General features: G+C 41.5%; 1 protein-coding gene across 2 annotated transcripts in view; it reads left to right on the forward strand.

Annotated features, from left to right (window-relative positions):
• abca12 (ATP-binding cassette, sub-family A (ABC1), member 12) overlaps positions 1–25,611 on the forward strand; it is a 195,721-nt gene that overhangs the window by 42,943 nt on the left and 127,167 nt on the right. For both annotated transcript variants that reach the window (XM_061879994.1, XM_061879995.1), the window contains 9 exons: positions 1,912–2,033; positions 2,109–2,218; positions 3,402–3,544; positions 8,414–8,569; positions 12,269–12,468; positions 14,455–15,363; positions 15,450–15,556; positions 21,180–21,286; positions 22,966–23,165. In XM_061879994.1, the coding sequence (XP_061735978.1) occupies positions 1,912–2,033; positions 2,109–2,218; positions 3,402–3,544; positions 8,414–8,569; positions 12,269–12,468; positions 14,455–15,363; positions 15,450–15,556; positions 21,180–21,286; positions 22,966–23,165 (2,054 nt within the window). The remainder of the gene's footprint in view (positions 1–1,911; positions 2,034–2,108; positions 2,219–3,401; positions 3,545–8,413; positions 8,570–12,268; positions 12,469–14,454; positions 15,364–15,449; positions 15,557–21,179; positions 21,287–22,965; positions 23,166–25,611) is intronic.

The raw sequence follows: 25,611 nt of genomic DNA on the forward strand, positions 1-25,611 counted from the left end.
GACACCTGTACCTGCACTTCACACCACATCATCACGTGACACCTGTACCTGCACTTCACACCACATCATCATGTGACACCTGTACCTGCACTTATCACACCACATCATCATGTGACACCTGTACCTGCACTTATCACACCACATCATCATGTGACACCTGTACCTGCACTTCACACCACATCATCATGTGACACCTGTACCTGCACTTATCACACCACATCATCATGTGACACCTGTACCTGCACTTCACACCACATCATCATGTGACACCTGTACCTGCACTTATCACACCACATCATCATGTGACACCTGTACCTGCACTTATCACACCACATCATCATGTGACACCTGTACCTGCACTTATCACACCACATCATCATGTGACACCTGTACCTGCACTTATCACACCACATCATCATGTGACACCTGTACCTGCACTTATCACACCACATCATCATGTGACACCTGTACCTGCACTTATCACACCACATCATCATGTGACACCTGTACCTGCACTTCACACCACATCATCATGTGACACCTGTACCTGCACTTATCACACCACATCATCATGTGACACCTGTACCTGCACTTCACACCACATCATCATGTGACACCTGTACCTGCACTTATCACACCACATCATCATGTGACACCTGTACCTGCACTTATCACACCACATCATCATGTGACACCTGTACCTGCACTTATCACACCACATCATCATGTGACACCTGTACCTGCACTTATCACACCACATCATCATGTGACACCTGTACCTGCACCTAGCACACCACATCATCATGTGACACCTGTACCTGCACTTATCACACCACATCATCATGTGACACCTGTACCTGCACTTATCACACCACATCATCATGTGACACCTGTACCTGCACTTCACACCACATCATCATGTGACACCTGTACCTGCACTTCACACCACATCATCATGTGACACCTGTACCTGCACTTATCACACCACATCATCATGTGACACCTGTACCTGCACTTCACACCACATCATCATGTGACACCTGTACCTGCACTTATCACACCACATCATCATGTGACACCTGTACCTGCACTTATCACACCACATCATCATGTGACACCTGTACCTGCACTTCACACCACATCATCATGTGACACCTGTACCTGCACTTATCACACCACATCATCATGTGACACCTGTACCTGCACTTCACACCACATCATCATGTGACACCTGTACCTGCACTTATCACACCACATCATCATGTGACACCTGTACCTGCACTTATCACACCACATCATCATGTGACACCTGTACCTGCACTTATCACACCACATCATCATGTGACACCTGTACCTGCACTTATCACACCACATCATCATGTGACACCTGTACCTGCACCTAGCACACCACATCATCATGTGACACCTGTACCTGCACTTATCACACCACATCATCATGTGACACCTGTACCTGCACTTATCACACCACATCATCATGTGACACCTGTACCTGCACTTCACACCACATCATCATGTGACACCTGTACCTGCACTTCACACCACATCATCATGTGACACCTGTACCTGCACTTATCACACCACATCATCATGTGACACCTGTACCTGCACTTCACACCACATCATCATGTGACACCTGTACCTGCACTTATCACACCACATCATCATGTGACACCTGTACCTGCACTTATCACACCACATCATCATGTGACACCTGTACCTGCACTTATCACACCACATCATCATGTGACACCTGTACCTGCACTTATCACACCACATCATCATGTGACACCTGTACCTGCACTTATCACACCACATCATCATGTGACACCTGTACCTGCACTTATCACACCACATCATCATGTGACACCTGTACCTGCACTTTCTGGACAGATTTGGCAGATTATTGTCAACGGTCTTGGCTCAGAGACTCCACCTTTGGGGGGTTTGACTCACCTCGCTCCGGTTCTTGAACAACTCATCACAGGAAACGCCAACAACGAGACCTGGCACAGGTAAGTTCCTTTCTGAGAAGGATGGCCTTTACATAAGATGATATCCGACCCATAATCCTTCTGGTTTTGTCCCAGGCTTGAAAAGCTGTTGGAGGCCATACTGTCCACCGTCGGTGAACCAGAGACATGGAACAGTGTAGAAACAACGCTGGCATCCATGGTGAAGACCACAGAAGCCCAGAACAGTGAGTAGACTACTGGGCATTGTGGGTAATTAGGATGAGAACACACCTTTGTGTAATACTTGTGCTGGAGAACTCTGGTTTTAGAAATATTCCAAATCAATCAATCAATGTTTACTTATATAGCCCTAAATCACCAGTGTCTCAAAGGGCTGCACAAGCCACAACCACATCCTCAGCTCAGATCCCACATCAGGGCAAGGAAAAACTCAACCCAGTGGGATAACAATGAGAAACCTTGGAGGGGACCACATATGTGGATCTAACAAAAAAGTAAGAGACTCCAGTCCATAGTGGATCTAACATAATAGTGAGAGTCCAGTCCATAGTGGATCTAACATAATAGTGGGAGAGTCCAGTCCATAGTGGATCTAACATAATAGTGAGAGTCCAGTCCATAGTGGATCTAACATAATAGTAAGAGTCCAGTCCATAGTGGATCTAACATAATAGTGAGTCCAGTCCATAGTGGATCTAACATAATAGTGAGAATCCAGTCCATAGTGGATTTAACATAATAGTGAGAGTCCAGTCCATAGTGGATCCAACATAATAGTGTGAGAGTCCAGTCCATAGTGGATCCAACATAATAGTGTGAGAGTCCAGTCCATAGTGGATCTAACATAATAGTGAGAGTCCAGTCCATAGTGGATCTAACATAATAGTGAGAGTTCAGTCCATAGTGGATTTAACATAATAGTGAGAGTCCAGTCCATAGTGGATTTAACATACTAGTGAGAGTCCAGTCCATAGTGGATCTAACATAATAGTGAGAGTCCAGTCCATAGTGGATCTAACATAATAGTGTGAAAGTTCAGTCCATAGTGGATCTAACATAATAGTGTGAGAGTCCAGTCCATAGTGGATCTAACATAATAGTGTGAGAGTCCAGTCCATAGTGGATCTAACATAATAGTGTGAAAGTTCAGTCCATAGTGGATCTAACATAATAGTGTGAGAGTCTGATGCACAGATGAGTGGTCCACCCTGGGTCCTGACTTTGGTCAGCTAGCGCGTCATCTGTGGTCATCACCCTTAATGAAGGAGATGGGGGGCATAGCAGAAAAGAAACGGCAGATCAACTGGTCCAAAGGGGGGTCTATTTAAAGGCTGGAGTGTACAAATTACTTCTAAGATGGGACTTAAATGTTTAAAGTTCCAAACTTCTTTCTTGTCTTTTCAACAGTGCTGATCCTCAGCCTTCAGACTCCTCTGATGACCTTGGCTACAGAGATGGCACAGTCTGTCAACTCCAGTCTCTTTAACTTGTCCCAGATCGCAGAAAGAATGCAGCCTGCCATAGAGGACACGCTGCTGGCTGCCGAGCAGGTTAAAACCACTCCTTGGTCTGGAGAATTGCAATGAAACATGCTGAGTCACTCAAACATCAGATGTTATAGATAATACAGAGCATGCAGTTATCTACTCTCACATTGTTGCCACTTCTCATTGGATCAGATGCAGGTTTTGTTTGCACAATAATGAAACAAAAATAATGAAAACAAACTAAACAAAACAATGAAAGAAAACAAAATGTAGCAATGAAACAAAACAAATGAAAACAAATGAAACATACTGAATCACTGTCGTCAATAATCAGATATTATAGATAATACAGAGCATGCAGTCAAATTGTTGCCACATCTCATTGGATCAGATAAAGGTTTGTTTGCACAATAATGAAACAAAACACACAAAAAACAATGAAACAAAACAATGAAAACAAATGAAACAAAACAAAAGCAATGAAACATATTGAGTCACTGTCGACAAACATCAGATATTATAGATAATACAGAGCATACGGTTTCTAAACTCAAATTGTTGCCACATCCCTTTGGATCAGATGCAGGTTTTGTTTGCACAACAATGAAACAAAACAAAAACAAACAATGAAACAAAACACAATGAAACTATGAAACAAAACAAATTTACACATCGAAAACAAATGAAACAATGAAACAAAACAAAAGCAATGAAACATACTGAGTTACTGTCGTCAAACATCAGATATTATAGATAATACAGAGCATACGGTTTCTAAACTCTAATTGTTGCCACATCTCTTTGGATCAAATGCAGGTTTTGTTTGCACAACAATGGAACAAACAATGAAACAAAACACAATGAAACCATGGAACAAAACAAATGAAAACAATGAAAACAAATGAAACAATGAAACAAAACAAAAGCAATGAAACATACTGAGTCGCTGTCGACAAACATCAGATATTATAGATAATACAGAGCATACGGTTTCTAAACTCAAATTGTTGCCACATCTCTTTGGATCAAATGCAGGTTTTGTTTGCACAACAATGAAAGAAAACAATGAAAACAAATGCCACAATGAAACAAAACAAAACAAAAGGAATGAAACAAGCTGAGTCACTGTCGTCAACCACCAGATATTATAGATCAGGGGTCTCAAACATGCGGCTTGTGGGCCAATTGCGGCCCGCGAGATGTTATTTTGCGGCCCGCACTTTGATATGACAATTTAATGTATGTGCGGCCCGCGAGTTTAATGTGAACGGAACTGGACAGCGTCATACTTCCCAAAGTTCCCAATTTTCACGGTAGTCCTCATAATTTCAGGGTATCCATTCAGCCGATTTTTACCCAGTCAAGAATACTCAGGTGGTGCCACCATGGTACTGTTCTTAACGCCCTCTCATTCCTGTGCAGACAGCGTGCAAGCATATTTGACCGAGCAGTACACATGTGTGATGTTGCAAGACAAATTTGGTCAACAGCTACACATGTCACACTGAAGGTGGCCGTAAAAAAAAACTTTAACACTGTTACTAATATGTGCCAGACTGTGAACCCAAACCAAACAAGAATGACAAACACATTTCAGGAGAACATCCGCACCGTAACACAACATAACATCAACAGAATAAATACCCAGAATCCCATGCAGCCCTTACTCTTCCGGGCTACAATACACCCTCCCTACTTGCGTTGGTTGAGGTTGTGTATATTGTAGCCCGGGAGAGTTTGGGCTGCAAGGTGTTCTGGGTATTTGTTCTCTTGTGTTTAAGTTGTGTTAGGGTGCGGATGTTCTCCCAAAATGTGTTTGTCATTCTTGTTTGGTGTGGGTTCAAAGTGTGGCGCATATTTGTAACAGTGTTCATGTTGTTTATACGGCCACCCTCAGTGTGACCTGTAAGTACATCTTGCAGCCGCCAATGCTGTTCTGCACAAGTCTCGCACAACATGATTCAGAGTTGTCACTTTAGTTGTGTTATGTGCGCACTAGTTCTCTTATAGATGGTATTTTACGTGAAGGTATGCCAAGGGTTAAGTGAGATCTACCCCTGTTATAAATAATACAGAGCATACAGTATCAACACTCAAATTGTTACCACATCTCTTTGGATCAGATTCAGGTTTTGTTTGCACAACAGTACCAACAAAAGGGTTGACAGGCAATGAAAAGACACATTCCACCGTCAGGAGTGTTTGGACTTTGTCTCCCGTATTTTTCCGACTACAAGCCACACTTAAAATCCGTTTGTTTTCTCCAAAATGGACAGAGTGCCCTCTAACCCGGTGCCCCTAAAGTGCGGATTGATTCTGGTTGTGCTTACCGACCTCAAAGCAATTTTATGTGGCACATGGTGTAATGATGAGTGTGACCAGTAGATGGCAGCCACACATGAGAGACACGTGTGGACTGCAGGTTGATGCCCCCTGTTCAATTAATGACACTTTGATGTTTCATTGGGAATATAAAATATTACACACAGCGCTTGAAAATCTGTCAAAATGTTTTAGTACCACTTTGGTGAACTACAAAACCGCACTGCTTAATGGTTTGTCTGAGCATTATGACTACCATAGTCAGACGTACTGTGCTTCAACATACACTATTATTATAGTGTGTATGTAAGGACTCCAAATTGGCTCCTTTGAAGCACACTTAAGTGCTGAACATCCCTTTAAAGACCCCTCCAAAGGACTGTTGCATGACTTTGAAGCACACTTAAGTGCTGAACATCCCTTTAAAGACCCATCCAGGGGGACTGTTGCATGACTTTGAAGCATACTTAAGGGCTGAAAATCCCTTCAAAGGGGGACTGTTGCGTGACTTGGAAGCACACTTAAGTGCTGGACATCCCTTTAAAGACCCCTCCGGAGGTGTTGTTGCATGACTTTAGAGCATATTTAAGAGCTGAAGATCCCTTTTAAAGAGGGATTGTTGCATGACTTTGAAGTACACTTAAATGCTGAACAACCCTTTTAAGACCCATCCAGAGGGACTGTTGCATGACTTTGAAGTACACTTAAATGCAGAACAACCCTTTTAAGACCCACCTAGAGGGACTGTTGCATTACTTTGAAGCATACTTAAGGGCTGAAAATCCCTTCAAAGGGGGACTGTTGCGTGACTTTGAAGCACACTTAAGTGCTGGACATCCCGTTAAAGACCCCTCCAGAGGTGTTGTTGCATGACTTTAGAGCATATTTAAGAGCTGAAGATCCCTTTTAAAGAGGGATTGTTGCATGACTTTGAAGTACACTTAAATGCTGAACAACCCTTTTAAGACCCATCCAGAGGGACTGTTGCATGACTTTGAAGTACACTTAAGTGCTGAACATCCCTTTTAAAGGCCACTCCAGAGGGATTGTTGCATGATTTTGAAAAACACTTAAAAGTGGTGAACATCCCTTTAAAGACCCCTCCAGAGGGACTATTGCATGACTTTGAAGCATACTTAAGAGCTGAACATCCCTCTTGATTGTTGCATGACTTTTAAGCACACTTAAGTGCTGGACATACTTTTAAAGACCCCTCCAGAGGAATCGTTGCATGACTTTGAAGCACACTTAAGTGCCGAACATCCCTTTAAAGACCCCTCTAAAGGACTGTAGCATGACTTTGAAGCCCACTTAAGTGCTGAACATCCCTTTTAAAGGCCACTCCAGAGGGACTATTGCATGACTTAGAAGCATACTTAAGAGCTGAACATCTCTCTTGATCGTTGCATGACTTTAAAGCACACTTAAGTGCTAGACATCCCTTTAAAGACCCCTCCAGAGGGATTGTTGCATGACTTTGAAGCACACTTAAGTGCCGAACATCCCTTTAAAGACCCCTCCAAAGGACTGTTGCATGACTTTGAAGCAAAGTTAAGTGCTGAACATCCTTTTGAAGACCCCTCCAGAGGGACTGTTGCATGACTTTGAAGCAAACTTAAGTGCCGAATATCCTTTTAAAGACCCCTCCAGAGGGACTATTGCATGACTTTGAAGCATACTTAAGAGCTAAACATCCCACTTGATTGTTGCATGACTTTGAAGCACACTTAAGTGCTGGACATCCCTTTAAAGACCCCTCCAGAGGGACTGTTGCATGACTTTGAAGCAAACTTAAGTGCCGAACATCCTTTTAAAGACCCCTCCAGAGGGACTATTGCATGACTTTGAAGCATACTTAAGAGCTGAACATCCCTCTTGATTGTTGCATGACTTTGAAGCACACTTAAGTGCTGAACATCCTTTTAAAGACCCCTCCAGAGGGACTATTGCATGACTTTGAAGCATACTTAAGAGCTGAACATCTCTCTTGATTGTTGCATGACTTTGAAGCACACTTAAGTGCTGGACATCCCTTTAAAGACCCCTCCAGAGGGATCGTTGCATGACTTTGAAGCCCACTTAAGTGCTGAACATCCTTTTAAAGAGCCCTCCAGAGGGACTATTGCATGACTTTGAAGCATACTTAAGAGCTGAACATCTCTCTTGATTGTTGCATAACTTTTAAGCACACTTAAGTGCTGGACATCCCTTTAAAGACCCTTCCAGAGGGATCGTTGTATGACTTTGAAGCCCACTTAAGTGCTGAACATCCTTTTAAAGACCCCTCCAGAGGGACTATTGCATGACTTTGAAGCATACTTAAGAGCTGAACATCTCTCTTGATTGTTGCATAACTTTTAAGCACACTTAAGTGCTGAATATCCCTTTAAAGACCCCTCCAGAGGAATCGTTGCATGACTTTGAAGCACACTTAAGTGCTGAATATCCCTTTAAAGACCCCTCCAGAGGGATCGTTGCATGACTTTGAAGCACACCTGGTAAATGTGGGCGTGTACCAATCAGATGACACACCTGTCATTTGCATTGCCAATTGTCTTTGTACCTGAGGTGTGTGGGAGGAGTCTGACATGTCATGACATCATCCTCCAGGCTAACGGAAGCTTGGAGTGCAGCGAGGTCCTGAGGGTGTGGCATCCGGTCATGGAGGCAGCCGCTCTAAACCAAAGTGTCCTGGAAAGGTGGTGTGATGTCAGCCTGCAGCCTGTGCTGGAGGCGTATGCCGTGCACCCCCACCTGTACACACCTGTGAGTACTGCAGACACACTCTGATGATGTCATACCACAAAGTGACTTTAAAGGGTTTTTTTTGTCTGTGTATCTTGTTTAGCACTTAGGAATGACTAAAGCTGCATCTGTTTAGCTTCTAAAACTTGTACATCATCCTCCTTATTTTCAGCCTCAAAAATAGAAGTTTCTGGATCATCAAAGTGGGCTTCACGGTGGCAGAGGGGTTAGTGCGTCTGCCTCACAATACGAAGGTCTTGCAGTCCTGGGTTCAAATCCAGGCTCGGGATCTTTCTGTGTGGAGTTTGCATGTTCTCCCCGTGAATGCGTGGGTTCCCTCCGGGTACTCCGGCTTCCTCCCACTTCCAAAGACATGCACCTGGGGATAGGTTGATTGGCAACACTAAATTGGCCCTAGAGTGTGAATGTGAGTGTGACTGTTGTCTGTCTATCTGTGTTGGCCCTGCGATGAGGTGGCGACTTGTCCAGGGTGTACCCCGCCTTCCGCCCGCTTGTAGCTGAGATAGGCGCCAGCGCCCCCCGCGACCCCGAAAGGGAATAAGCGGTAGAAAATGGATGGATGGGATGGATGGATCATCAAAGTAGTCTTTGTTGTCCCTCATCAAGTCTGCCATGATTAGTAGTCTTTTTCTTCTTGTTGTTGAAGGGAAAGTGTCTGTAAAATGAATAGTTAAATTGCTGAAAATATGTAAATTACATGTTATTATGAATGTTACTAGATACTACATATATACTTACATCATGTATATATTACATGTTATTATGAATGTTACTACATGACATATATACTTACATCACGTATATATTACATGTTATTATGAATGTTATTAGATAATACATATATACTTACATCATGTATATATTACATGTTATTATGAATGTTACTGGATACTACATATATACTTACATCATGTATACATTACATGTTATTATGAATGTTACTAGATAATACATATATACTTACATCATGTATATTACATGTTATTATGAATGTTACTACATGACATATATACTTACATCATGTATATATTACATGTTATTATAAATGTTACTAGATACTACATATATACTTACATCATGTATATATTACATGTTATTATGAATGTTACTAGATAATACGTATATACTTACATCATGTATGTATTACATGTTATTATGAATGTTACTAGATATTACATATATGCTTACATCATGTATATATTACATGTTATTATGAATGTTACTAGATACTACATATATACTTACATCATGTATATAGTACATGTTATTATGAATGTTACTAGATACTACATATATACTTACATCATGTATATATTACATGTTATTATGAATGTTACTAGATACTACATATATACTTACATCATGTATATATTACATGTTATTATGAATGTTACTAGATAATACATATATACTTACATCATGCATATATTACATGTTATGAATGTTACTAGATAATACATATATACTTACATCATGTATATATTACATGTTATTATGAATGTTACTAGATACTACATATATACTTACATCATGTATATATTACATGTTATTATGAATGTTACTAGATAATACATATATACTTACATCATGCATATATTACATGTTATTATGAATGTTACTACTGACATTTATACTTACATCATGTATATATTACATGTTATTATGAATGTTACTATATACTACATATATACTTACATCATGTATATATTACATGTTATTATGAATGTTACTAGATACTACATATATACTTACATCATGTATATATTACATGTTATTATGAATTTTACTACATGACATATATATTTACATCATGTATATATTACATGTTCTTATGAATGTTACTAGATACTACATATATACTTACATCATGTATATATTACATGTTATTATGAATGTTACTAGATAATACATATATACTTACATCATGTATATATTACATGTTATTATGAATGTTACTAGATACTACATATATACTTAACATCATGTATATATTACATGTTATTATGAATGTTACTAGATACTACATATATACTTACATCATGTATATATTACATGTTATTATGAATGTTACTAGATACTACATATATACTTACATCATGTATATATTACATGTTATTATGAACGTTACTACATGACATATATACTTACATCATGTATATATTACATCTTATTATGAATGTTACTAGATACTACATATATACTTACATCATGTATATATTACATGTTATTATGAATTTTACTACATGACATATATATTTACATCATGTATATATTACATGTTTTTATGAATGTTACTAGATACTACATATATACTTACATCATGTATATATTACATGTTATTATGAATGTTACTAGATACTACATATATACTTAACATCATGTATATATTACATGTTATTATGAATGTTACTAGATACTACATATATATTTACATCATGTATATATTACATGTTATTGTGAATGTTACTAGATACTACATATATACTTACATCATGTATATATTACATGTTATTATGAATGTTACTAGATACTACATATATACTTACATCATGTATATATTACATGTTATTATGAATTTTACCACATGACATATATATTTACATCATGTATATATTACATGTTATTATGAATGTTACTAGATACTACATATATACTTACATCATGTATATATTACATGTTATTATGAATGTTACTAGATACTACATATATACTTACATCATGTATATATTACATGTTATTATGAATGTTACTACATGACATATATACTTACATCATGTATATATTACATGTTATTATGAATGTTACTAGATACTACATATATACTTACATCATGTATATATTACATGTTATTATGAATGTTACTACATGACATATATACTTACATCATGTATATATTACATGTTATTATGAATGTTACTAGATAATACATATATACTTACATCATGTATATATTACATGTTATTATGAATGTTACTAGATACTACATATATACTTACATCATGTATATATTACATGTTATTATGAATGTTACTAGATAATACATATATACTTACATCATGTATATATTACATGTTATTATGAATGTTACTAGATACTACATATATACTTACGTCATGTATATATTACATGTTATTATGAATGTTACTAGATACTACATATATACTTACATCATGTATATATTAAATGTTATTATGAATGTTACTGTATTACATGGAGTTTCTGGGTGTAATTTAGAGTGCTTTAGAAGCGGAAGAGAGTAAATGGCAGTAGCTCCATTGTTAGCTTACTTTTGTTAGTGTTTATTTACTGTTTAGAATCCAAGGGAAAAAAATGAGTTATTGTCCTATATAATAATTGTGAAGGATTTTTTTTTTTTAAGTGTAGTTCCCCTTTTAAGAAAATTGTTTTAAAAATGATAACAGATAAAAAACATTGATAAAAGTCAAATGATGAAGTATTATTTTAGAATATTATAATATAAAAAGCTTGATCGTGTTACATGTACGGTATATTCATAGGGCACATAATGTTACATGTACAGTATATCACTAGGGTACATAATGTTACATGTACAGTATATCCATAGGGCACATAATGTTACATGTACAGTATATCTATAGGGTAGAATAATGTTAAGTTGATATTATTATCACCACTTGGTGGCAATGTTGACTCACAGATCATTAAATCTTCTTCCAGGAAGACCAACCCAGGACTGCTGCAGTTTCAGGACTTGTCCAAGCCACACAGTCCTTGTACCGAGTCATCCTGGACCAGTCTCATGCCATGCAGGCCCTCATCACTGCTGTCTCCCACCACATGGTGGCGCTGCTGGGCCGGCCGCCGAATGCCCCGCTGGACTGGCACACGCCGCTCAAAGACATGCAGCTACACAACAGGTGAGCACACTCCTAATTGCAGCCAACCTTTTGTCCAAGTCACCAGTTCCTGTGTGGGGCCCGGGGCCCTTTAGTACAAGTCACCAGTTCCTATGTGGGGCCCGGGGCCCTTTAGTCCAAGTCATCAGGTCCTATGTGGGGCCCGGGGACCTTTTGTCCAAGTCACCAGTTCCTGTGTGGGGCCCGGGGCCCTTTAGTACAAGTCACCAGTTCCTATGTGGGGCCCGGGGCCCTTTAGTCCAAGTCATCAGGTCCTATGTGGGGCCCGGGGACCTTTTGTCAAAGTCATCAGGTCCTATGTGGGGCCCGGGGCCCTTTAGTCCAAGTCACCAGTTCCTATGTGGGGCCCGGGGCCCTTTAGTCCAAGTCATCAGGTCCTATGTGGGGCCCGGGGACCTTTTGTCAAAGTCATCAGGTCCTATGTGGGGCCCGAGGCCCTTTTGTCCAAGTCACCAGTTCCTATGTGGGGCCCGGGGCCCTTTAGTCCAAGTCATCAGTTCCTATGTGGGGCCCGAGGCCCTTTAGTCCAAGTCACCAGTTCCTATGTGGGGCCCGGGGCCCTTTAGTCCAAGTCACCAGTTCCTATGTGGGGCCCGGGGCCCTTTAGTCCAAGTCATCAGTTCCTATGTGGGGCCCGAGGCCCTTTAGTCCAAGTCACCAGTTCCTATGTGGGGCCCGGGGCCCTTTAGTCCAAGTCATCAGGTCCTATGTGGGGCCCGGGGACCTTTTGTCAAAGTCATCAGGTCTTATGTGGGGCCCGGGGCCCTTTAGTCCAGGTCACCAGTTCCTATGTGGGGCCCGGGGCCCTTTAGTCCAAGTCATCAGGTCCTATGTGGGGCCCGGGGCCCTTTAGGCCAAGTCATCAGGTCCTATGTGGGGCCCGGGGCCCTTTAGTACAAGTCACCAGGTCCTATGTGGGGCCCGGGGCCCTTTAGTCCAGGTCACCAGTTCCTATGTGGGGCCAAGGGCCCTTTAGTTCAGGTCACCAGTTCCTATGTGGGGCCTGGGGACCTTTTGTTCAAGTCATCAGGTCCTATGTGGGGCCGGGGGCCCTTTAGGCCAAGTCATCAGGTCCTATGTGGGGCCCGGCGCCCTTTAGTCCAGGTCACCAGTTCCTATGTGGGGCCCGAGCCCTTTAGTCCAAGTCATCAGGTCCTATGTGGGGCTCGGGGCCCTTTAGGCCAAGTCATCAGGTCCTATGTGGGGCCCGGGGACCTTTTTTCAAACTCATCAGGTCCTATGTGGGGCCCGGGGACCTTTAGTCCAGGTCACCAGGTCCTATGTGGGGCCCGTTGCCCTTTAGTCCAAGTCACCAGTTCCTATGTGGGGCCCGGGGCCCTTAAGTCCAAGTCATCAGGTCCTATGTGGGGCCTGGGCCCTTTAGTCCAAGTCATCAGGTCTAAGTGGGGCTCGGGGACCTTTAGTCCAAGTCATCAGGTCCTATGTGGGGCCCGGGGACCTTTTGTCAAAGTCATCAGGTCCTATGTGGGGCCCGAGGCCCTTTAGTCCAGGTCACCAGTTCCTATGTGGGGTCGGGGGTCTTTTAGGCCAAGTCTTCAGTTCCTATGTGGGGCCGGTTGACATTTTTTCAAAGTCATCAGGTCCTATGTGGGGCCCGGGTCACTTTTGTCCAAGTCATCAGGTCCTATGTGGGGCCCGGGGCCATTTTGTCAAACTCATCAGGTCCTATGTGGGGCCCGGGGCCCTTTAGTCCAAGTCATCAGTTCCTATGTGGGGCCCGGGGCCCTTTAGTCCAAGTCATTAGGTCCTATGTGGGGCCCGGGGCACTTTAGTCCACATCTTCCAAGCATGTTTGATCATCCTACAAAAAAAAAACATGTGTTCTTGTCCCTCACAAAGATTTTGAAGGATGGACAAGATTACCAAACAAAAGTGCAGTTCCCCTTTAACATTTCATCTGAATCCTGGTTTTTGTGAGCGTTCCTCGGCCCTGACAGTCCCATACGTACTTTGTGTCCTTCCCAGTTTGTCCTCCATGAAGATGCTGTCAGAAGAGTTGCAGACTGTAGCGGCCATCTTGGGGCCGTGTATGGACGCTATGGAAGGACACATCCTGAGCAACTCCCATCATCTTCAGGAGGGCAACACCTCCCAGGTGGTCTTCAGGGAGGCGGCATTGATCCTCCTCTCCTGTGCCAACATCACCTCGGACTCACTGATGGAGGCCGACTTCTCCTGGCTCACTGATGGATCCCTCCCCGCCGTGATAAGGGATGTTCTTAAAGCCCTGATCCACATGGAGGTCTTTGGGAACGAGCCGGTGGTTTACCAAGTACTGGAGCACTTTCTGGCCTCCAACGCCACGACCTTGCTCGTGCAGAAAGTGGCCGAGGTGTCTGCGTGGTTGGCGTCAGCAGAAGAATCCGGACTAGAACTGCTGACTCAGGCGCTACCCAGAATATCGGAACTAATCCGGCCTTTATTGTCCGTGCTGACTCATTTTGGAATAAACATGCCAGAGACCACAGAGCTGGTTGAAGATCTTGCCGGGAACCTCATTGCAATGTTGGGGCAGTTGTTAAGCGGTGGTCTTCGCAGGCCCGAGGACCACCTTCAATTTGGGGGGGGTAGCCACTTGTTGAACGGCCGACACAGACGCGAGGCCCCCGTGATCCCTGGTCTGAGTCCCGTGGACGACTTCCTCCAGTTGCTGCACATGGACTACCCGGCAATGTTCCAAGCCATCTCGGCCCCTCTTGCTCCAGAGGAAGTCCTTGAGACCGCTCACGTGTTCTTTGCCAACCCCGATCTAAACATCGTGGTCAAGGGGACAACCAGGGACATGGCGTGGTCTTTCAACGGCTCAGGGGATAAAGCAATCGATGCGGCCCTCGGGGTCCTCTCCTTTGCCACCCTGCCCAGCAGTTCTCAGATGTGAGTACCAAACGGATAAACCGATCCCTCCATTTCTTTAGAACCTGTGATGCATTTCACAAACATTCTGTTCTCAATCCTGCTAGGTCATCTCTAGATCTGTTGAGGGATGCTGTTGCTCTGCTCCCAGACCGCTTCCCGTTGGCGGCTCAGCTCAAAGACATCACCCAAGTCCTTGCCAGTGAATCTCAAGGTAACGTCCGAACGAGCCGGAAGTCAAACTGTTTCCTACCCGACACAGAGACTCCTGTGTGACATTTCTTTACAACCGAATCAAATGCGAACACGGGTGAGTCCCACTATTGGACTGGTAGTAGTGGGTCCACAGCCACAGAACCTCAATGCTCACTACACTTCAACTACTGTCCTTGGCTTTGACTCTAAGGATTGTTTGTTTGCATCTCAACAGTTGTTTTTCTCACTACGATAAGCCGCATTCATCCTTGCCCAGGCACACCTTCCTGGTTTTGGAGTATAAACGTTCGGGGTTTTGGCACCAGCTGCTAAACTAGATCTTAGACTAGATGTGACCAATCTAGATCTCAGACTAAATGTGATCTATCTAAGTCTAAGACAACCTGTGACCAATATATGTCTAAGACTAGATGTGACCGATCTAAGACTAGATGTGACTGATCTAGGTCTAAGACGAGATGTGAATAATCTAAGTCTAAGACTAGATGTGACCGGTCTAAGACTAGATGTGACTGATCTAGGTCTAAGACGAGATGTGAATAATCTAAGTCTAAGACTAGATGTGACCGGTCTAAGACTAGATGTGACTGATCTAGGTCTAAGACGAGATGTGAATAATCTAAGTCTAAGACTAGATGTGACCGATCCAAGACTAGATGTGATTGATCTAGGTCTAAGACGAGATGTGAATAATCTAAGTCTAAGACTAGATGTGACCGATCTAAGACTAGATGTGACTGATCTAGGTCTAGGACGAGATGTGAATAATCTAAGTCTAAGACTAGATGTGACCGATCTAAGACTAGATGTGACTGATCTAGGTCTAGGACGAGATGTGACCAATCTAAGTCTAAAACTAGATGTGACCGATCTAAGTCCAAGACAAGATGTAACAATCTAAGACTAGATGTGACCGATCTAACTCTAAAAATAGATGTGACCGATCTAAGTCCAAGACTACACTTGACCGATCTAAGTCTAAGACTAGATGTGACCGATTTAAGTCTAAGACGAGATGTGACCAATCTAAATCTAAGACTAGATGTGACCAATCTAAGTCAAAGACTAGATGTGACTGATCTAAGTCTAAGACTAGATGTGACCGATACAAGTCTAAGACTAGATGTGACTGATCTAAGTCTAAGACTAGATGTGACCGATCTAAGTCCAAGACAAGATGTAACAATCTAACACTAGATGTGACCGATCTAACTCTAAAACTAGATGTGACCGATCTAAGTCCAAGACTACACTTGACCGATCTAAGTCTAAGACTAGATGTGACCGATTTAAGTCTAAGACTAGATGTGACCGATCTAAGACTAGATGTGACTGATCTAGGTCTAAGACGAGATGTGAATAATCTAAGTCTAAGACTAGAGGTGACCGACCTAAGACTAGATGTGACTGATCTAGGTCTAGGACGAGATGTGAATAATCTAAGTCTAAGACTAGATGTGACCGATCTAAGACTAGATGTGACTGATCTAGGTCTAAGACGAGATGTGAATAATCTAAGTCTAAGACTAGATGTGACCGATCTAAGACTAGATGTGACTGATCTAGGTCTAGGACGAGATGTGAATAATCTAAGTCTAAGACTAGATGTGACCGATCTAAGACTAGATGTGACTGATCTAGGTCTAAGACGAGATGTGAATAATCTAAATCTAAGACTAGATGTGACTGATCTAGGTCTAAGACGAGATGTGAATAATCTAAGTCTAAGACTAGATGTGACCGATCTAAGTCCAAGACAAGATGTAACAATCTAACACTAGATGTGACCGATATAACTCTAAAATTAGATGTGACCGATCTAAGTCCAAGACTACACTTGACCGATCTAAGTCTAAGACTAGATGTGACCGATTTAAGTCTAAGACTAGATGTGACCGATCTAAGACTAAATGTGACTGATCTAGGTCTAAGACGAGATGTGAATAATCTAAGTCTAAGACTAGATGTGACCGACCTAAGACTAGATGTGACTGATCTAGGTCTAGGACGAGATGTGAATAATCTAAGTCTAAAACTAGATGTGACCGATCTAAGACTAGATGTGACTGATCTAGGTCTAAGACGAGATGTGAATAATCTAAGTCTAAGACTAGATGTGACCGATCTAAGACTAGATGTGACTGATCTAGGTCTAGGACGAGATGTGAATAATCTAAGTCTAAGACTAGATGTGACCGATCTAAGACTAGATGTGACTGATCTAGGTCTAAAACGAGATGTGAATAATCTAAGTCTAAGACTAGATGTGACCGATCCAAGACTAGATGTGACTGATCTAGGTCTAGGACGAGATGTGACCAATCTAAGTCTAAGACTAGATGTGACCGATCTAAGACTAGATGTGACTGATCTAGGTCTAAAACGAGATGTGAATAATCTAAGTCTAAGACTAGATGTGACCGATCCAAGACTAGATGTGACTGATCTAGGTCTAAGACGAGATGGGAATAATCTAAGTCTAAGACTAGATGTGTCCGATCTAAGACTAGATGTGACTGATCTAGGTCTAAAACGAGATGTGAATAATCTAAGTCTAAGACTAGATGTGACCGATCCAAGACTAGATGTGACTGATCTAGGTCTAGGACTAGATGTGACCAATACAAGTCTAAGACTAGATGTGACTGATCTAAGTCTAAGACTAGATGTGACCAATCTACGTCTAAGACTAGATGTGACCGATACAAGTCTAAAACTAAATGTGACGTCGAAGACTAGATGTGACTGATCTAGGTCTAAGGCGAGATGTGAATAATCTAAGTCTAAGACTAGATGTGACTGATCTAAGTCCAAGACAAGATGTAACAATCTAAGACTAAATGTGACCGATCTAACTCTAAAACTAGATGTGACCGATCTAAGACTAGATGTGACTGATCTAGGTCTAAGACGAGATGTGAATAATCTAAGTCCAAGACTAGATGTGACCGATCTAACTCTAAAACTAGATGTGACCGATCTAAGACTAGATGTGACTGATCTAGGTCTAAGACGAGATGTGAATAATCTAACTCTAAAACTAGATGTGACCGATCTAAGTCCAAGACTACACTTGACCGATCTAAGTCTAAGACTAGATGTGACCGATCTAAGACTAGATGTGACTGATCTAGGTCTAAGACGAGATGTGAATAATCTAAGTCTAAGACTAGATGTGACTGATCTAAGTCCAAGACAAGATGTAACAATCTAAGACTAAATGTGACCGATCTAACTCTAAAACTAGATGTGACCGATCTAAGACTAGATGTGACTGATCTAGGTCTAAGACGAGATGTGAATAATCTAAGTCCAAGACTAGATGTGACCGATCTAACTCTAAAACTAGATGTGACCGATCTAAGACTAGATGTGACTGATCTAGGTCTAAGACGAGATGTGAATAATCTAACTCTAAAACTAGATGTGACCGATCTAAGTCCAAGACTACACTTGACCGATCTAAGTCTAAGACTAGATGTGACCGATCTAAGACTAGATGTGACTGATCTAGGTCTAAGACGAGATGTGAATAATCTAAGTCTAAGACTAGATGTGACCGATCTAAGTCCAAGACAAGATGTAACAATCTAAGACTAGATGTGACCGATCTAACTCTAAAACTAGATGTGACCGATCTAAGTCCAAGACTACACTTGACCGATCTAAGTCTAAGACTAGATGTGACCGATTTAAGTCTAAGATGAGATGTGACCAATCTAAATCTAAGACTAGATGTGACCAATCTAAGTCAAAGACTAGATGTGACTGATCTAAGTCTAAGACTAGATTTGACCAATCTACGTCTAAGACTAGATGTGACCGATCGAAGTCTAAGACTAAATGTGACCGATTTAAGTCGAAGAATTGATGTGACCGTTCTAGGTCTAAGACTAGATATAACCAATCTAAGTCTAAGAATAGATGTGACCAATCTAAGTCTAAGACTAGATGTGACCGATCTAAGTCCAAAACAAGATGTAACAATCTAAGACTAGATGTGACCGATCCACCTCTAAAACTAGATGTGACCGATCTAAGTCCAAGACAACACTTGACCGATCTAAGTCTAAGGCTAGATGTGACAAATCTAATTCTAAGACTAGATGTGACCAATCTAAGTCTAAGACTAGATGTGACCAATCTACGTCTAAGACTGGATGTGAACGATACAAATCTAAGACTAAATGTGACCGATACAAATCTAAGACTAAATGTGACCGATTTAAGTCGAAGACTTGATGTGACCGTTCTAGGTCTAAGACTAGATATAACCAATCTAAGTCTAAGACTAGATGTGACCGATTTAAGTCTAAGACGAGATGTGACAAATCTAATTCCAAGACTAGATGTGACCAATCTAAGTCAAAGACTAGATGTGACCGATTTAAGTCTAAGACGAGATGTGACAAATCTAATTCTAAGACTAGATGTGACCAATCTAAGTCTAAGACTAGATGTGACTGATCTAAGTCCAAGACTAGATGTGACCAATCTACGTCTAAGACTAGATGTGACCGATACAAATCTAAGACTAAATGTGACCGATTTAAGTCCAAGACTTGATGTGACCGTTCTGGGTCTAAGACTAGATATAACCAATCTAAGTCTAAGAATAGATGTGACCAATCTAAGTCTAAGACTAGATGTGACCGATTTAAGTCTAAGACGAGATGTGACAAATCTAATTCTAAGACTAGATGTGACCAATCTAAGTCAAAGACTAGATGTGACTGATCTAAGTCTAAGACTAGATGTGACCAATCTACGTCCAAGACTAGATGTGACCGATCCAAGTCTAAGACTAAATGTGACCGATTTAATTCGAAGACTTGATATGACCGTTCTAGGTCTAAGACTAGATATAACCAATTTAGGTCTAAGAATAGATGTGACCAATCTAAGTCTAAGACTAGATGTGACCGATTTAAGTCTAAGACGAGATGTGACAAATCTCATTCTAAGACTAGATGTGACCAATCTAAGTCTAAGACTAGATGTGACCGATTTAAGTCTAAGACTAGATGTGACCAATCTAAGTCAAAGACTAGATGTGACCGATCCAAGTCTAAGACTAAATGTGACCGATTTAAGTCGAAGACTTGATGTGACCGTTCTAGGTCTAAGACTAGATATAACCAATCTAGGTCTAAGAATAGATGTGACCAATCTAAGTCTAAGACTAGATGTTACCGATCTAAGTCTAAAAATACATGTGACCAATCTAAGTCTAAGACTAAATGTGACCAATCTAAGTCTAAGACTAAATGTGACCAATCTACAAACTAAGACTAGATTTGACCTATCTGTCTAAGACTAGATGTGAAAAGTCTAAATCTAAGACTAGATGTGACCGATCCAAATCTTGGACTAGATGTAACCAATCTAAGTCTTGGTTACAACACTGAACTGTTGTAATTGCCTGAGCCTCCCGGTGTTGAACAGCATGGAAGGGAACATTACTTCCGTCTAATTACAGTCTAATTACAGTCTAATTACACATTGTGTCATCAAGATGTTTGACTTCCTGACATGTTGTGTAAGCAGAGTGGAATGTGATGATGTCACCTCCACTCTCCTGCCTTGTCTTTGACCTGGTCTTGTATTGTGTGTGTCTGCAGAGAACCTTCTCCACCTGCAGCAGACCTTCCAGACAGCTGTGCTGCTTGTCCACACCCCCATCACTGATCCACTCTTCACACCACGACTCGATCTCTTCAAGTCCCAGGTCTAGCTCACGATGAAATCCACACCCCCATCACTGATCCACTCTTCACACCACGACTCGATCTCCTCAAGTCCCAGGTCTAGCTCACAATGTAGTCCACACCCCCATCACTGATCCACTCTTCACACCACGACTCGATCTCCTCAAGTCCCAGGTCTAGCTCACAATGTAGTCCACACCCCCATCACTGATCCACTCTTCACACCACGACTCGATCTCCTCAAGTCCCAGGTCTAGCTCACAATGTAGTCCACACCCCCATCACTGATCCACTCTTCACACCACGACTCGATCTCCTCAAGTCCCAGGTCTAGCTCACAATGTAGTCCACACCCCCATCACTGATCCACTCTTCACACCACGACTCGATCTCTTCAAGTCCCAGGTCTAGCTCACAATGAAATCCACACCCCCATCACTGATCCACTCTTCACACCACGACTCGATCTCCTCAAGTCCCAGGTCTAGCTCACAATGTAGTCCACACCCCCATCACTGATCCACTCTTCACACCACGACTCGATCTCCTCAAGTCCCAGGTCTAGCTCACAATTTAGTCCACACCCCCATCACTGATCCACTCTTCACACCACGACTCGATCTCCTCAAGTCCCAGGTCTAGCTCACAATGTAGTCCACACCCCCATCACTGATCCACTCTTCACACCACGACTCGATCTCCTCAAGTCCCAGGTCTAGCTCACAATGTACTCCACACCCCCATCATTGATCCACTCTTCACACCACGACTCGATCTCCTCAAGTCCCAGGTCTAGCTCACAATGTAGTCCACACCCCCATCACTGATCCACTCTTCGCACCACGACTCGATCTCCTCAAGTCCCAGGTCTAGCTCACAATGTAGTCCACACCCCCATCACTGATCCACTCTTCACACCACGACTCGATCTCCTCAAGTCCCAGGTCTAGCTCACAATGTAGTCCACACCCCCATCACTGATCCACTCTTCGCACCACGACTCGATCTCCTCAAGTCCCAGGTCTAGCTCACAATGTAGTCCACACCCCCATCACTGATCCACTCTTCACACCACGACTCGATCTCCTCAACTCCCAGGTCTAGCTCACAATGTAGTCCACACCCCCATCACTGATCCACTCTTCGCACCACGACTCGATCTCCTCAAGTCCCAGGTCTAGCTCACAATGTAGTCCACACCCCCATCACTGATCCACTCTTCACACCACGACTCGATCTCCTCAAGTCCCAGGTCTAGCTCACAATGTAGTCCACACCCCCATCACTGATCCACTCTTCGCACCACGACTCGATCTCCTCAAGTCCCAGGTCTAGCTCACAATGTAGTCCACACCCCCATCACTGATCCACTCTTCACACCACGACTCGATCTCCTCAACTCCCAGGTCTAGCTCACAATGTAGTCCACACCCCCATCACTGATCCACTCTTCGCACCACGACTCGATCTCCTCAAGTCCCAGGTCTAGCTCACAATGTAGTCCACACCCCCATCACTGATCCACTCTTCACACCACGACTCGATCTCCTCAAGTCCCAGGTCTAGCTCACAATGTAGTCCACACCCCCATCACTGATCCACTCCACCAAGACACGTTCGCACCCTAGGACTGTCCTGGTTTGGTTCATCACGTGACAGGACTGGCCTGGTGTGGGACTGATGGTCTGGTGTGTTCCAGGTATGCGCGGCGGAGAACACGTCGTCTCTACGCCACCTGACAGAGGTCCTGGGACTAGAACCCGGTCAGCTGTGTGCCAGACTTCTACCTGACCTGCAAACTCTCCTGCGAGGTTTTCTGGTCAACACCACGGACCTGGGCGACGCCCTCTTCGAGATCTTGGTGGGAGACCCCAGCACCTTTGACCAAAACACAGACTGGTACTTCTTTTTCCTCAGACTTCCTGATTGTCTGTCCTAGAAAGTGTTTTTACTGAAAATGTTGTGTGTTTTCAAGTAAATATGACTGGTAGGAAGTGTTTTTACTGAATATGTTGTGTATTTTCAAGTAAATATGACTGGTAGGAAGTTTTGGGGCTGTGTATTTTGTCGGTTTTCAAGTAAATATGACTGGTAAGAAGTGTTTTTACTCAATTTTTTGTGTGTTTTCAAGTAAATATGACTGGTAGGAAGTTTTGGGGCTGTGTATTTTGTCGGTTTTCAAGTAAATATGACTGGTAGGAAGTGTTTTTACTCAATATTTTGTGTGTTTTCAAGTACATATGACTGGTAGGAAGTTTTGTTGCTGAATATTTTGTGTGTTTTCCAGTAAATATGACTGGTAGGAAGTTTTGGGGCTGAATATTTTGTCTGTTTTCAAGTAAATATGACTAATTGGAATTGTTGTTACTGAATATTTTGTCTGTTTTCAAGTAAATATGACTGTTGGGAAGTGTTTTTACGGAACATTTTGTGTGTTTTCAAGTAAACATGACTGGTAGGAAGTGTTTTTACTGAACATTTTGTGTGTTTTCAAGTAAATATGACTGGTAGGAAGTGTTTTTACTGAACATTTTGTGTGTTTTCAAGTAAATATGACTGGTAGGAAGTGTTTTTACTCAATATTTTGTGTGTTTTCAAGTAAATATGACTGGTAGGAAGTGTTTTTACTCAATATTTTGTGTGTTTTCAAGTCCATATGACTGGTAAGAAGCTTTGGGGCTGTGTATTTTGTCGGTTTTCACGTAAATATGACTGGTAGGAAGTGTTTTTATTCAATATTTTGTGTGTTTTCAAGTAAAAATGACTGGTAGGAAGTTTTGGGGCTGTGTATTTTGTCGGTTTTCAAGTAAATATGACTGGTAGGAAGTGTTTTTACTCAATATTTTGTGTGTTTTCAAGTAAATATGACTGGTAGGAAGTGTTTTTACTCAATATTTTGTGTGTTTTGAAGTACATATGACTGGTAAGAAGTTTTGAGGCTGTGTATTTTGTCGGTTTTCACGTAAATATGACTGGTAGGAAGTGTTTTTACTCAATATTTTGTGTGTTTTCAAGTAAATATGACTGGTCGGAAGTGTTTTTACTCAATATTTTGTGTGTTTTCAAGTAAATATGACTGGTAGGAAGTTTTGGGGCTGTGTATTTTGTCGGTTTTCAAGTAAATATGACTGGTAGGAAGTGTTTTTACTCAATATTTTGTGTGTTTTCAAGTAAATATGACTGGTAGGAAGTGTTTTTACTCAATATTTTGTGTGTTTTCAAGTAAATATGACTGGTAGGAAGTGTTTTTACTCAATATTTTGTGTGTTTTCAAGTCCATATGACTGGTAAGAAGCTTTGGGGCTGTGTATTTTGTCGGTTTTCACGTAAATATGACTGGTAGGAAGTGTTTTTATTCAATATTTTGTGTGTTTTCAAGTAAAAATGACTGGTAGGAAGTTTTGGGGCTGTGTATTTTGTCGGTTTTCAAGTAAATATGACTGGTAGGAAGTGTTTTTACTCAATATTTTGTGTGTTTTCAAGTACATATGACTGGTAGGAAGTATAGGTGCTAAATATTTTGTCTGTTTTCAAGTAAATATGACTGGTAGGAAGTGTTGTTGCTGAATATTTTGTGTGTTTTCATGTAAATATGACTGGTAGGATGTTTTTTTACTGAATATTGTGTCTGTTTTCAAGTAAAATATGACTAGTGGGAATTGTTTTTACTGAAAATGTTGGTGTTTTCAAGTTAATATGACTGGTAGGAAGTTTTGGGGCTGAAAATTGTGTCTGTTTTTAAGTAAATATGACTGCTAGGAAGTTTTTTTACTGAATATTTTGTGTGTTTTCCAGTAAATATGACTGGTAGGAAGTTTTGGGGCTGAATATTTCGTCTGTTTTCAAGTAAATATGACTAGTAGGATGTGTTTTTACTGAACATTTTGTGTGTTTTCAAGTAAATATGACTGGTAGGATGTGTTTTTGCTGAACATTTTGTGTGTTTTCAAGTAAATATGACTGGTAGGAAGTTTTGGGGCTGAATATGTTGTGGTTTTTCAAGTAAATATGACAGGTAGGAAGTGTAGTTGCTGAATATTTTGTGTGTTTTCGAGTAAATATGACAGGTAGGAAGTTTTGTTACTGAACATTTGGTCTGTTTTCAAGTAAATATGACTAATTGGAATTGTTGTTACTGAATATTTTGTCCTTTTTCAAGTAAATATGACTGTTAGGAAGTGTTTTTACTGAACATTTTGTGTGTTTTCAAGTAAATATGACTGGTAGGAAGTGTTGTAGCTGAATATTTTGTGTGTTTTCATGTAAATATGACTGGTAGGATGTTTTTTTTACTGAATATTGTGTCCGTTTTCAAGTAAAATATGACTAGTAGGAAGTTTAGGGG

This window comes from Nerophis ophidion, linkage group LG19, assembly GCF_033978795.1.
Source record: "Nerophis ophidion isolate RoL-2023_Sa linkage group LG19, RoL_Noph_v1.0, whole genome shotgun sequence".
In the NCBI taxonomy this organism is placed as follows: Eukaryota; Metazoa; Chordata; class Actinopteri; order Syngnathiformes; family Syngnathidae; genus Nerophis; species Nerophis ophidion.